At 51.4% G+C, this 15,079-nt stretch overlaps 1 protein-coding gene across 1 annotated transcript; it reads left to right on the top strand.

Annotated features, from left to right (window-relative positions):
• The first annotated feature begins 435 nt into the window (after positions 1-435).
• LOC147110111 (von Willebrand factor A domain-containing protein 7-like) lies at positions 436-14,742 on the top strand. The gene is made up of 8 exons (XM_086002467.1): positions 436-450; positions 1,259-1,394; positions 3,073-3,225; positions 4,396-4,488; positions 5,813-6,081; positions 11,597-11,730; positions 11,906-12,059; positions 14,351-14,742. The coding sequence occupies exons 1-8, from the start codon at positions 436-438 to the stop codon at positions 14,738-14,740; spliced, it is 1,344 nt and encodes a 447-aa protein (XP_085858593.1). The 3' UTR covers positions 14,741-14,742.
• Positions 14,743-15,079: the final 337 nt, after the last annotated feature.

Below are 15,079 nucleotides of genomic sequence, written 5' to 3'. Positions count from 1 at the left end.
CGATTCCCCTCGAGTCCAAAAATCTATCGATCTCAGCCTTGAATATACTCAACGACTGAGCCTCCACAGCCCTCTGGGGCAGAGAATTCCAAAGATTCACCGCCCTCTGAGTGAAGACATTTCTCCGCATCTCAGTCCTAAATGGCCGAGCCCTTATCCTGAGACTGTGACCCCTGGTTCTAGACTCTCCAGCCAGGGGGGAAACAGCCTCTCAGCATCGACCCTGTCAATCCCCCTCAGTGGACAGTAGGCTCCAGGCTGTATCGAGGCCGTACAAGACCCTCAGACCCCTGGGAGTCTGAGAGTTCGCCTCAGCACCCTAACAACACCAGCTGCCCTGATTGATGTGCCCGCTGAACAGTGCACACGTCTGCCCATGCCTGCGCGAGCAAGCCCGTGTGCATGGGGGCTGGCGGCTGAGGGTCACACTAGGCGATGAGGCCACCCACAGTTGAATAGCCGCTAACCCGCTGGTGGAGTTGGCGGGGTGGGTGGGGTGAGGGGGGGAGCCCTCTTGTCATCTGAGGAGCCAGCGCCTTCAGGGAGGGTGCAGAGAGAGAGAGAGAGATTATACAGAGCCCCTGTTTATTCAGCAGGCAAGGATCACTCACTGTAGTTATAAAGAGCCCCTGTTTATTCAGCAGGGCAAGGATCACTCACTGTACAGTTATAAAGAGCCCCTGTTATTCAGCAGGGCAAGGATCGCTCAACTGTACAATTATACAGAGCCCCTGTTTATTCAGCAGGGCAAGGATCACTCACTTTACAGTTATAAAGAGCCCCTGTTTATTCAGCAGGGCAAGGATCACTCACTGTACAGTTATAAAGAGCCCCTGTTTATTCAGCAGGGCAAGGATCACTCACTGTACAGTTATAAAGAGCCCCTGTTTATTCAGCAGGGCAAGGATCGCTCACTGTACAATTATACAGAGCCCCTGTTTATTCAGCAGGGCAAGGATCACTCACTGTGCGATTATACGGAGCCCCTGTTTATTCAGCAGGGCAAGGATCGCTCACTGTGCAATTATACGGAGCCCCTGTTTATTCAGCAGGGCAAGGATTGCTCACTGTACAGTTATAAAGAGCCCCTGTTTATTCAGCAGGGCAAGGATCACTCACTGTGCGATTATACGGAGCCCCTGTTTATTCAGCAGGGCAAAGATCACTCACTGTGCGATTATACGGAGCCCCTGTGTTTATTCAGCAGGGCAAGGTTTGCTCACTGTACAATTATACGGCTCACCTTGTGTTCTTGCAGGTCATCGTGTTGCAGAGAGATAGCAACCCAGCTTACTTGGAGAACAGTTTCCCCTTTCCCGTGGACCACGCGCTTCACAACATCACGATCTACATTTCTGGAAACCCAGCAAAGTTCAAAATCTCCAACCCGAGAGGTAACGAGATCTTCTCTAGATCTGTACGGGGTGTCCGCTGCCCGTCATGCCGCTAGGTGACCTTCTCCGAAACTCTGCTGTCCTGTGTCCCACTCGCACCAAGTCCCGTTCGCCCATCACCCCCCCTGTCGCTCGCTGACCTACATTGGCTCTCGGTCCAGCAACGCCTCGATTTCAAAATTCCCATCATTGTTTTCAAATCCCTCCATGGACTCCTCACCCACATCTCTATCTCTGTAACCTCCTCCAGCCCCTACAACCCTCCCCTATCTCCGTAACCTCCTCCAGCCCCTACAACCCTCCCTATCTCTGTAACCTCCTCCAGCCCCTACAACCCTCCCTATCTCTGAAACCTCATCCAGCCCCTACAACCCTCCCTATCGCTGTAACCTCATCCAGCCCCCTACAACCCTCCCTATCTTTGTAAGCTCCTCCAGCCCCTCTACAACCCTCCCTATCTCTGTAACCTCCTCCAGCCCCTACAACCCTCCCTATCTCTGTACCTCCTCCAGCCCTACAACCCTCCTATCTCTGTAACCTCCTCCAGCCCCTACCACCCTCCCTATCTCTGTAACCTCCTCCAGCCCCCTACAACCCTCCCTATCTCTGTAACCTCCTCCAGCCCCTACAACCCTCCCTATCTCTGTAACCTCCTCCAGCCCCACAACCCTCCCTATCTCTGTAACCTCCTCCAGCTCCTACAACCCTCCCTATCTCTGTAACCTCCTCCAGCCCCTACAACCCTCCCTACCTCTGTAACCTCCTCCAGCCCTACAACCCTCCTATCTCTGTAACCTCCTCCAGCCCCTACAACCCTCCTATCTCTGTAAACCCTCTCCAGCCCCTACAACCCTCCCTATCTCTGTAACCTTCTCGAGCCCCCTACAACCCCTCCCTATCTCTGTAACCTCCTCCAGCCCCTACAACCCTCCCTATCTCTGTAACCTTCTCGAGCCCCCTACAACCCTCCCTATCTCTGTAACCTCCTCCAGACCCTACAACCCTCCCTATCTCTGTAACCTCCTCCAGCCCCTACAACCCTCCTATCTCTGTAACCTCCTCCAGCCCTACAACCCTCCCAGATCTCTGCGCTCCTCCAATTCTGGCCTCTTGCGCATCCCCCCCGATTTCCATTGCTCCACCATTGGCGGCCGTGCCTTCAGTCACGTGGGCCCCGAGCTCTGGAATTCCCTCCCTAAACCTCTCCGCCTCTCTTTCCTCCTTTAAGACGCTCCTTAAAACCTATCTCTTCGACCAAGCTTTTGGTCACCTGTCCCAATATCTCACGTGGCTCGGTGTCAAATATTGTCCGATAATTGCTCTGTGAAACACCTTGGATGTTTTACTATGTTAAAGGCACTGTATAAATGCAAATCATTGGTGAGCGATCCTTGCCCTGCTGAATAAACAGGGGCTCCGTATAATCACACAGTGAGTGATCCTGGCCCTGCTGAATAAACAGGGGCTCCGTATAATTGCACAGTGAGCGATCCTTGCCCTGCTGAATAAACAGGGGCTCCGTATAATTGCACAGTGAGCGATCCTTGCCCTGCTGAATAAACAGGGGCTCCGTATAATTGCACAGTGAGCGATCCTTGCCCAGCTGAATAAACAGTTGATACAGTGATGAAGCTGGGGTGATTTCCGCTAACTCTCTCTCACTCTCTCCTTGTTACAGGTGCGCAGCAGTCAAGTGCAGTTAACTCCGGGGATTTGGGGAGTGTGGAACGTATCGGTGATCTGTTCATTATTTGTCTCCATTCGCCAACTGATATCGGGGAATGGGATCTCATTGTCTCCTCCGGGACCCGGTACAGTGTGAAAGTGACAGGTGCCTCAGTTAGTTCGATCGCCGGCTTTGCTTTAACTTGTTCACCCAGTCCAGTTTCGCTTTCGCCCCGAGCCTTTCAGAACATCTGGTGGTGGCTTCATGGTCAGATCGCCTGATGCCTCTCCTGCTCTCCCCGTCTCTCCGCCTCCTCATCTCTCCATCACTCCGTCTCCCCCGCTCTCACCGTCTCCATGTCTCCCTGTCTCTCCGTCTCCCCACTCTCTCCATCTCCCCCACTCTCTCTCCGTCTCCCCCACTCTCTCCGTCTCCCCCAATCACCCCATCTCCCCCACTCTCTCTCCGTCTCCCCCACTCTCCGTCTCCCCACACTCTCTCCATCTCCCCCACACTCTCTCCGTCTCCCCCACTCTCTCTCCGTCTCCCCCACTCTCTCTCCGTCTCCCCCACTCTCTCTCCATCTCCCCCACTCTCTCTCCGTCTCCCCCATTCTCTCTCCGTCTCCCCCACTCTCTCTCCATCTCCCCCACTCTCTCCGTCTCCCCCAATCACCCCATTTCCCCCACTCTCTCTCCATCTCCCCCACTCTCTCTCCATCTCCCCCACTCTCTCTCCGTCTCCCCCATTCTCTCTCCGTCTCCCCCACTCTCTCTCCATCTCCCCCACTCTCTCCGTCTCCCCCAATCACCCCATTTCCCCCACTCTCTCTCCATCTCCCCCACTCTCTCTCCATCTCCCCCACTCTCTCTCCATCTCCCCCACTCTCTCCGTCTCCCCCAATCACCCCGTTTCCCCCACTCTCTCTCCGTCTCCCCACTCTCTCTCCATCTCCCCCACTCTCTCTCCATCTCCCCCACTCTCTCCGTCTCCCCAAATCACCCCGTTTCCCCCACTCTCTCTCCATCTCCCCCATTCTCTCTCCATCTCCCCCACTCTCTCTCCATCTCCCCCACTCTCTCCGTCTCCCCCAATCACCCCGTTTCCCCCACTCTCTCTCCGTCTCCCCACTCTCTCTCCATCTCCCCCACCCTCTCTCCATCTCCTCCACTCTCTCTCCATCTCCCCCACTCTCTCTCCGTCTCCCCCACTCTCTCTCCGTCTCCCCCACTCTCTGTAACAGGGAGCGAAACGTTAGTGGAACACGGACTGTGATGTGATTGTAACTATGCGGCAGTGTTTGATTCCCAGCCTCTGGTTTGTGTCGATCCACAGGGCAGAGTGTCGTGGATTTCATGTACGATTTCATCGAGTCGTTCCCAGGCCCCCACCCCGGTTTCGCTCCGCTGTCCGGACGACCCATGGCAGGTAACGGACATCACCAACATTCGTCATTCGGAGCAGCTCGCTTCCGCCTTCTCTCTGACAGAGCGCTGGTTCAGAAAGTCCGCCTGATTTGATCTCCACGTATGAGGAGACACCTAGGCGTTATTCGGGCCTTCCACCATATCACAAAGCTCGGATCAGCAGCATGAGAGGTGGCAAGCACAGCCCTGTGCTCCAACACGCGTAGCCTTCCGTATCAGCTTAATACCTTTTCTCTTTCAGTGATTCTCAGGATACTGGCAAGGCCAGCATTTATTGCCAATCCCCTAATTATGGGATGTGGGCGTTGCTGGCAAGGCCAGCCTTTATTGCTCATCCCCTAATTGCCCTCTAGAAGGTGGTGGTGAGCCACCTTCTTGAACCGCTGCAGTCCGTGTGGTGAAGGTACTCCCACAGTGCTGTTAGGGAGGGAGTTCCAGGATTTTGACCCAGAGACGATGAAGGAACGGCCGATATAATTCCAAGTCAGGATGGTGTGTGTGACTTGGAGGGGAACTTGGAGGTGGTGGTGTTCCTATGTGCCTGCTGCCCTTGTCCTTCTAGGTGGAAGAGGTCGCGGGTTTGGGAGGTGCTGCCGAAGAAGCCTTGGTGAGTTGCTGCAGTGCATCTTGTAGATGGTACACACTGCAGCCACGGTGCGCCGGTGGCGGAGGGAGTGAATGTTTAAGGTGGTGGATGGGGTGCCGATCAAGCGGGGCTGCTTTGTCCTGGATGGTGTCGAGCTTCTTGAGTGTTGTTGGAGCTGCATTTATCCAGGCAAGTGGAGAGTATTCCATCACACTCCTGACTTGTGCCTTGTAGATGGTGGAAAGACTTTGGGGAGTCAGGAGGTGAGACACTCACCACAGAATACTCAGTAATATATAAAAAAGGACTTGACATGCTCCTATCTTCTATGTTTCTATGATATGAGGAGAAGGCAGGGACAGGATACTGATTTTGGATGATCAGCCATGATCTCATTGAATGGCGGAACAGGCTCGAGGGGCCGAATGGCCTACTCCTGCTCCTAGCTTCTATGTTTCTATGAATCTTGACATCCATGTGGAAAACTTATGAAATAATGACGGACGGCCTGCTGGTGGCGCTGTCCAGTGAGAGTATAAATATCGGGCATGGGCCCAGCTTGCTCAGGACATTCTTTAACAGGAACTAGTGAAGGACACAACTAGACCTCCATGTTATGAAACAGTTGGTTAAAGCCTTGTTTAATACTTAGGCCAAGTGCCTAGTAGTTTTCATACATCAGGACTCGTTTGTTAATTGCTCATCAATGGCCTTTGTCTCTGCCCGTCCTTTTCCCCAGGTAAGCCGGGTGTGCTGGCAATCACGGTCACTGGGCTGCCCATCTACCCCTCATTCCTGGTCCAAGAGTTGGCCTTGCTGGATCCGCGGGGGGAAGTCCTGCAGACGGAGGCTCTGAAAGCCACCGCCTCTCCCGACACGTTTCTGGCGGAGTTTCGGTCGCTCCCGGTTCGAGGGTTTTACGTCAGGTTGACCGGGCAGGAGGAGGGCAAACTCCCGTTCCGTCGGCAGTCGCCAACACTCAACTCTGTCACCAACACCAAAGTTCAGGTAAAGACTGCATCACGCCATCTCATTCCCGTAAAAATCCGAGGATCTTTCCCCGCTCCAGCGAGGCGGAACCAAGGAGATCGGAGAGGCTCGGAGCAGCAAAATCACATGGCAGGCAAAATAAAGTTGTTAGACTTGCTGGAAAAGTTTTTTCATGTCTTTCACTAGGATATTGAGGAATCAACTCCCAGGGCAGGTGCCGCACGGGTTAGATACAGAGTAAAGCTCCCACTACACTATCCCATCAAACACTCCCAGGGCAGGTACAGCACGTGGTTAGATACAGAGTAAAGCTCCCTCTTCACTGTCCCATCAAACACTCCCAGGGCAGGTACAGCACGCGGTTAGATACAGAGTAAAGCTCCTCTACACTGTCCCATCAAACACTCCCAGGGCAGGTACAACACGGGTTAGATACAGAGTACAGCTCCCTCTACACTGTCCCATCAAACATTCCCAGGGCAGGTACAGCACGCGGTTAGATACAGAGTAAAGCTCCCTCCACACTGTCCCATCAAACACTCCCAGGGCAGGTACAGCACGTGTTAGATACAGAGTGAGGCTCCCTCTACACTGTCCCATCAAACACTCCCGGGGCAGGTACAGCACGGGGTTAGATACACAGTAAAGCTCCCTCTGCACTGTCCCATCAAACACTCCCAGGGCAGGTACAGCACGGGTTAGATACAGAGTAAAGCTCCCTCTACACTGTCCCATCAAACACTCCCAGGGCAGGTACAGCACGGGGTTAGATACAGAGTAAAGCTCCCTCTTCACTGTCCCATCAAACACTCCCAGGGCAGGTAAAGCACGGGTTAGATACAGAGTAAAGCTCCCTCTACACTGTCCCATCAAACACTCCCAGGGCAGGTACAGCACGCGGTTAGATACAGAGTAAAGCTCCCTCTACACTGTCCCATCAAACACTCTCAGGGCAGGTACAGCACGTGTTAAATACAGAGTAAAGCTCCCTCTACACTGCCCCATCAAACACTCTCAGGGCAGGTACAGCACGGGGTTAGATACTAAATAAAGCTCCCTCTACACTGTCCAATCAAACACTCCCAGGGCAGTTACAGCACGGGGTTAGATACAGAGTAAAGCTCCCTCTACACTGTCCCATCAAACACTCCCAGGGCAGGTACAGCATGGGTTAGATACAGAGTAAAGCTCCCTCTGCACTGTCCCATCAAACACTCCCAGGGCAGGTACAGCACGGGTTAGATACAGAGTAAAGCTCCTTCTACACTGTCCCATCAAACACTCCCAGGGCAGGTACAGCACGGGGTTAGATACAGAGTAAAGCTCCCTCTTCACTGTCACATCAAACACTCCCAGGGCAGGTACAGCACGGGTTAGATACAAAGTAAAGCTCCCTCTACACTGTCCCATCAAACACTCCCAGGGCAGGTACAGCACGCGGTTAGATACAGAGTAAAGCTCCCTCTACACTGTCCCATCAAACACTCTCAGGGCAGGTACAGCACGTGTTAGATACAGAGTAAAGCTCCCTCTACACTGCCCCATCAAACACTCTCAGGGCAGGTACAGCACGGGGTTAGATACTAAATAAAGCTCCCTCTACACTGTCCAATCAAACACTCCCAGGGCAGTTACAGCACGGGGTTAGATACAGAGTAAAGCTCCCTCTACACTGTCCCATCAAACACTCCCAGGGCAGGTACAGCATGGGTTAGATGCAGAGTAAAGCTCCCTCTACACTGCCCATCAAACACTCCCGGGGCAGGTAAAGCACGGGTTAGATACAGAGTAAAGCTCCCTCTACACTGTCCCATCAAACACTCCCAGGGCAGGTACAGCACGGGTTAGATACAGAGTAAAGCTCCCTCTACACTGTCCCATCGAACACTCCCATGGCAGGTACAACACAGGGTTAGATACAGAGTAAAGCTCCCTCTACACTGTCCCGTCAAACACTCCCAGGGCAGGTGCAGCATGGGTTAGATACAGAGGAAAGCTCCCTCTACAGTGTCCCCATCAAGCACTCACAGGGCAGGTACAGCACGGGTTAGATACAGAGTAAAGCTCCCTCTACGCTGTCCCATCAATCACTCCCAGGGTAGGTACAGCACGGGTTAGATACAGAGTAAAGCTCCCTCTACACTGTCCCGTCAAACACTCCCAGGGCAGGTACAGCACGGGTTAGATGCAGAGTAAAGCTCCCTCTACACTGTCCCGTCAAACACTCCCAGGGCAGGTACAGCACGGGTTAGATACAGAGTAAATCTCCCTCTACACTGCCCCATCAAACACTCCCAGGGCAGGTACAGCACGGGGTTAGATACAGAGTAAAGCTCCCTCTACAGTGTCCCCATCAAGCACTCACAGGGCAGGTACAGCACGGGTTAGATACAGAGTAAAGCTCCCTCTACACTGTCCCATCAATCACTCCCAGGGTAGGTACAGCACGGGTTAGATGCAGAGTAAAGCTCCCTCTACACTGTCCCGTCAAACACTCCCAGGGCAGGTACAGCACGGGTTAGATGCAGAGTAAAGCTCCCTCTACACTGTCCCGTCAAACACTCCCAGGGCAGGTACAGCACGGGTTAGATACAGAGTAAAGCTCCCTCTACACTGTCCCATCAAACACTCCCAGGGCAGGTACAGCACGGGTTAGATACAGAGTAAATCTCCCTCTACACTGCCCCATCAAACACTCCTAGGGCAGGTGCAGCACAGGTTAGATACAGAGTAAAGCTCCCTCTACACTGTCCCATCAAATGTAGAAATGGATTCCAGCAGAGCTTCACAGTGGGGGGGTTAAGCGTTGTGGGTCAAAGGAAGGATATTATCTCTGATGATGCGGAATCTGTATGGGTGGAACTGAGAAATATCAAGGGTCAGAAATCGTTAGTGGGAGTGATTTATAGACCTCCAAACAGTAATATGGAGGTTGGGGATGGCATAAAAAGGGAAATTAGAGAAGCTTGCAATAAGGGCACAGCATTCATCATGGGTGACTTTAATTTACATATAGATTGGGCCAACCAAATTAGTAAAAATACTGCGGAGGAGGTATTCCTAGAATGTTTACGGGATGGTTTTCTGGAACAATATGTCGAGGAACCAACCAGAGATCAGGCCACCTTAGACTGGGTATTATGTAATGAGAGAGGATTAATTAGCAATCTTTTTGTAACGAGACCCCTTGGGTCAGAGCGATCATAATATGATAGAATTCTTCATTAGGTTGGAGAGTGAAGTAGTTGACTCAGAGACTAGGGTCCTGAATTTAAATAAAGGAAACTACGATGGTCTGAGGAGCGAGTTGGGTCGGATTGATTGGGGAATGTCACTCAAAGGGTTGATGGTGGATAGGCAATGGCAAACATTCAAAGACCGCATGGATGAACGACAGAATTTGTTCATCCCAGTTTGGGATAAGAATAAAATAAAAAGGGTGACTCAACCGTGGCTAACAAGGGAAATTAGGGATAGCATAAGATCCAAGGAGAGGGCATATAAATTGGCCAGAAAAAGCAATAATCCTGAGGATTGGGAGCAGTTTAGGATTCAACAAAGGAGGACAAAGGGATTAATTAAGAAAGGGAAAATAGAATATGAGAGTAAGCTTTCAGGGAACATAAAAACTGACTGTAAGAGCTTTTATAGATATGTGAAGAGAAAAAGATTGGTGAAATCAAGTGTAGGTCCCTTGCAGTCAGAAGCAGGGGAAATTATAATGGGGAACAAAGAAATGGCAGACCAATTAAATGCATATTTTGGTTCTGTCTTCACAAAGGAGGACACAAATAACCTTCCAGAGATGTTGGAGAACATAGGGTCTGATGAGAGGGAGGAACTGAAAGAAATCAGTATTTGTAGGGAAATGGTGTTTGTGAAATTGACGGGATTGAAGGCCGATAAATCCCCAGGGCCTGATAATCTACATCCTAGGGTACTTAAGGAGGTGGCCCTAGAAATAGTAGATGCATTGCTGATCATCTTCCAAAATTCGCTGGAATCTGGAACTGTACCCATGGATTGGAGGGTAGCTAATGTTACCCCACTATTCCAAAAGGGTGGTAGAGAGAAAGCGGGGATATACAGACCGGTAAGCCTGACATCGGTAGTGGGGAAAATGCTAGAGTCCATTATAAAGGATGTAATAGCAGAGCACTTGGAAAACAGTGACAGGATCGGACAAAGTCAACATGGATTTACAAAAGGTAAATCGTGCTTGACTAATCTACTGGAATTTTTTGAGGATGTAACTGGGAAAATAGATAAGGGAGAACCAGTAGATGTGGTGTATTTGGACTTTCAAAAGGCTTTCGATAAGGTCCCGCATAACAGGTTAGCGTGTAAAGTTAAGGCACATGGGATTGGGGGCAAGGTATTGACTTGGATAGAGAACTGGTTGGCGGACAGAAAGCAGAGAGTAGGAATTAATGGGTCTTTTTCCGAGTGGCAGGCAGTGACTAGTGGGGTACCACAGGGATTGGTCCTTGGACCCCAGCTATTCACAATATACATTAATGATCTAGATAAGGGAACTAGATGTAATATCTCCAAGTTTGCAGACGACACAAAGCTGGGTGGGCGTGTGTGCTGTGAGGAGGATACCGAGAAACTCCAGGATGATTTGGACAGGTTGGGTGATTGGGCAGAAGCGTGGCAGATGCAATATAACGTGGATAAATGTGAGGTTATCCACTTTGGTGTCAAAAACAGAAAGGCAGATTATTATCTGAATGGCAATAGATTGGGAGAAGGGGAAGTGCAACGAGACCTGGGTGTCCTTGTGCACCAGTCGCTGAAGGTAAGCATGAAGGTGCAGCAGGCGGTGAAGAAGGCAAATGGTATGTTGGCCTTCATAGCGAGAGGGTTTGAGTACAGGAGCAAGGGTGTCCTGCTGCAGTTGTACAGGGCCTTGGTGAGACCACACCTTGAGTACTGTGTGCAGTTTTGGTTGCCTTGTCTGAGGAAGGATGTTCTTGCCATGGAAGGAGTTCAGTGAAGATTCACAAGGCTGATCCCTGGGATGGCAGGAATGACGTATGAGGAGAGATTGTGTCGATTGGGCTTATACTCGCTGGAGTTTAGAAGAATGAGAGGGGATCTCATCGAAACTTATAAAATTCTGACAGGTCTGGACAAACTAGATGCAGGAAGGATGTTCCCGATGGCTGGGGAGTCCAGAACCAGGGGTCACAGTCTAAGGATAAGGGGTAAGCCATTTAGGACAGAGATGAGGAAGAATTTCTTCACCCAGAGAGTGGTGAACTTGTGGAATTCTCTACCACAGAAGGCAGTTGAGGCCAATTCATTAATATATTCAAGAAAGAGTTGGATATATTTCTTAAGGCTAAAGGGATCAAGGGATATGGGGAGAAGGCAGGGACAGGGTGCTGAGTTTGGATGATCAGCCATGATCTCATCGAATGGCGGAGCAGGCTCGAGGGGCTGAATGGCCTACTCCTGCTCCTATCTTCTATGTTTCTATGTTTCTAAGGGTAACACCTTAACAATGTCACTTCCTCTGGTGTCACAGGTCATCGCTGAGTCAATGTTCAGGGCCGGGACCAAGCTCAACGTTTCATTCACGATCACAAACAGCGGAAGAGCGTCATTGTACAAGGTCCGCCTCACCGACGACCAGAATCTCACCCAATCCCAGCCTTTAAGGTGAGCTGACCACTGACGGAGCAGAAGCGCAGTGGTCAATCTCCTCCGCACCCTCTCCCGGGCCTGGACATCCTTCCTATATTGCGGTGTCCAGAGTTGGACACGATAGCCCAGCTGGGGTCTAACCGGTGATTTGTAAAGGGTTGAGCAATAGCTTCTCTCTTTTCTCTTTCAGTTTCCACATCAATAATAACCAGTCTGTGGAAGGCTCCTGGGTTATCTCAGCTCCGAATGGAACGGAACCGGGAACGTTGTTAACCTTGAGCGTGGAGGCGGAGTCTCAGTTTGACTTCGGTTACAGCATCGTTCAGCTGACAATCGCCAGTCAGGTACCGATAGAGTCACAGCATCATAGAAATTTACAGCACAGAAGGAGGCCATTCGGCCCATCGTGTCCATGCCGGCCGACAAAGAGCTATCCAGTCTAATCCCACTTTCCAGCTCTCGGTCCATGGCCCTGTAGGTTACGGCACCTCAAGGGCATATCCAAGAACATTTTAAATGTGATGAGGGTTCCTGCCTCTCCCACCCTTTCAGGCAGTGAGTTCCAGACCCCCACCACCCTCTGGGTGAAAAAAATTCTCCTCAACTCCCCTCTAATCCTTCCACCAATTACTTTCAATCTCTGCCCCCTGGTTATTGACCTCTCTGCTAGGGGAAATCGGTCCTTTCTATCCACTCTATCTAAGCCCCTCATCATTTTATACACCTCAATTAAATCTCCCCTCAGCCTCCTCTGTTCCAAAGGAAACAGACCCAGCCTATCCAATCTTTCCTCATAGCTGAAATTCCCCAGTCCTGGTAACATCCTCGTAAATCTCCTCTGTACCCTCTCCAGTGCGATCACGTCTTCCCTGTAATGTGGTGACCAGAACTGCACGCAGTACTCTAGCTGAGGCCTAACTAGTGTTTTATACAGTTGAAGCATAACCCCCTGCTCTTATATTCTATGCCACGGCTAATAAAGGCAAGTATCCTGTATGCCTTCTTAACCACCTTATCTACCTGTCCTGCTACCTTCAGGGATCTGTGGACCTGCACCCCAAGGTCCCTTTGTTCCTCTACACTACTCAGTGTCCTACCATTTAATGTGTATTCCCTTGCCTTGTTAGCCCTTCCCAAATGCATTACCTCACACTTCTCCGGATTGAATTCCATTTGTCACTGTTCTGCCCACCTGGCCAGACCATCGATACCTTCCTGCAGTACTGTGGCATGAGGGATGTGAATTGTGTCATAACAGAGACAGCGGCAGTGGTCATGTGCCTGCGGGCCAAGGATTGACTTGTTAGACACGGAGTCCAATGCTCGGTCGTTTGTTAAAGATGAACTGTTACTCACGGGCAGCACCCACATCGCACCACAGCTCCCGGTGTCGGCCGTGGCTGAATGGGCTTAGCTCCCTCTTTCTCCTCGGAGTCAGGAGGTCTTGGGTTGGAGGCCCCATTCCATTTTGAGCTTCGCAATCCAGGCTGACACCGTCCCCTGGTTCAATAGGCTGATTCCTGGGATGAGAGGGTTGTCCTGTGAGGAGAAATTGAGTAGGTTCTGGCTGACTATACTCTCTGGAGTTTCGAAGAATGAGAGGTGATCTCATTGAAATGTATAAGATTCTGAGGGGGATTGACAGGGTAGATGCTGAGAGGCTGTTTCCCCCCTGGCTGGAGAGTCTAGAACCAGGGGTCACAGTCTCAGGATAAGGGGTTGGCCATTGAGGACTGAGATAGAAACATAGAAACATAGAAGATAGGAGCAGGAGTAGGCCATTCGGCCCCTCGAGCCTGCTCCGCCATTCAATGCGATCATGGCTGATCATCCAAATTCAGTACCCGGTCCCTGCCTTCTCCCCATATCCCTTGATCCCTTTAGCCTCAAGAAATATATCTAACTCCTTCTTGAATATATTTAATGAATTGGCCTCAACTGCCTTCTGTGGTAGAGAATTCCACAAGTTCACCACTCTCTGGGTGAAGAAATTCCTCCTCATCTCAGTCCTGAATGGCCTACCCCTTATCCTTAGACTGTGACCCCTGGTTCTGGACTCCCCGACCATCGGGAACATCCTTCCTGCATCTAGTCTGTCTAGTCCTGTTAGAATTTTATAAGTTTCAATGAGATCCCCTCTCATTCTTCTAAACTCTAGCGAGTATAAGTCCAATCGACCCAATCTCTCCTCATACGTCATTCCTGCCATCCCAGGTATCAGTCTTTCGAATCTTCGCTGCACTCCCTCTATGGCAAGAACATCCTTCCTCAGATAAGGAGATGAGGAGGAATTTCTTCACTCAGAGGGCGGTGAATCTTTGGAATTCTCTGCCCCAGAGGGCTGTGGAGGCTCAGTCGTTGGGTATATTCAAGGCTGAGATCGATAGATTTTCGAATGGGGATAGTGCAGGAAAGTGGAGATGAGGTAGAAGATCAGCCATGATCTCATTGAATGGTAGAGCAGGCTCGAGGGGCCAAATGGCCGACTCCTGCTCCTATTTCTTATGTTCTTTTGGGCTTGAGCTTCAGAAATTAAGGGGACCAACACCTGCGATACTGAGAAGGCCCTTTGAATGTTTGGACAATCTCTTCTTTCCGTGAGCTGATGGAAGTTTTCCAACATCTCTGCCAACAGGTGGAAGACCTCAGCCCGCCCACCTGCACCATCACCTCCATCAGCAAAGCCTGCCCGCCAGCCGCCCCGGCGCAGTGCGGCCTCGAGCACTGGTCGCTGACCGCCCAGTTCGTCGAGAGCGGAGCCGGCCAGGTGGCAGTCTACGCTCGCCGCGGCAACGGCACCCTCGCCCGGGAGGGGAAGCGGGAAGGCGGCCGCAGCGTGACGCTCGCGCACTACAGCGCCTCGTGCTGCTTCCCAGACGTGGACCTCGTGGGCGTGGACCCGGCCGGCAACGTGGGGACGTGCTCGACGCGGGCGAACAGCCGGGGTCCCGGGCCAGCGGCTTACAGCACAGCTGCCTTTCTGGCGGCATTCCTGGCATCCTGCCTTTCAAACCAACTCGTGTAAAAGCGGCGGTGAGCGGGTGGGTGGGGAGGCAGGGCGGGCGGAGGGGGGCGTCTTGTCGGCTTGTGAAACATAGAAACATAGAAGATAGGAGCAGGAGTCGGCCATTCGGCCCCTCAAGCCTGCTCCGCCATTCAATGCGATCATGGCTGATCATCCAAATCCAGTACCCTGCCCCTGCCTTCTCCCCATATCCCTTGATCCCTTTAGCCTTAAGAAATATATCCAACTCCTTCTTGAATATATTTAATGAATTGGCCTCAACTGCCTTCTGTGGTAGAGAATTCCACAGGTTCACCTCTCTCTGGGTGAAGAAATTCCTCCTCATTTCTGTGCTAAATG

This window comes from Somniosus microcephalus, chromosome 12 (assembly GCF_052327205.1).
Source record: "Somniosus microcephalus isolate GS21.2 chromosome 12, FLI_Smic_1.0, whole genome shotgun sequence".
Classification (NCBI taxonomy): domain Eukaryota; kingdom Metazoa; phylum Chordata; class Chondrichthyes; order Squaliformes; family Somniosidae; genus Somniosus; species Somniosus microcephalus.
Note: the sequence above shows the minus strand (reverse complement) of the source record. Positions and strands in the feature narration are given on the sequence as shown.

Bases quoted from the DNA above. Each gene is read 5' to 3' on its own strand.
- LOC147110111 (XM_086002467.1), top strand. The intron at 1,395-3,072 runs GTAACGAGATCT...TCCTTGTTACAG, and splicing joins CAAAATCTCCAACCCGAGAG to GTGCGCAGCAGTCAAGTGCA. The intron at 11,731-11,905 runs GTGAGCTGACCA...TTTCTCTTTCAG, and splicing joins ACCCAATCCCAGCCTTTAAG to TTTCCACATCAATAATAACC.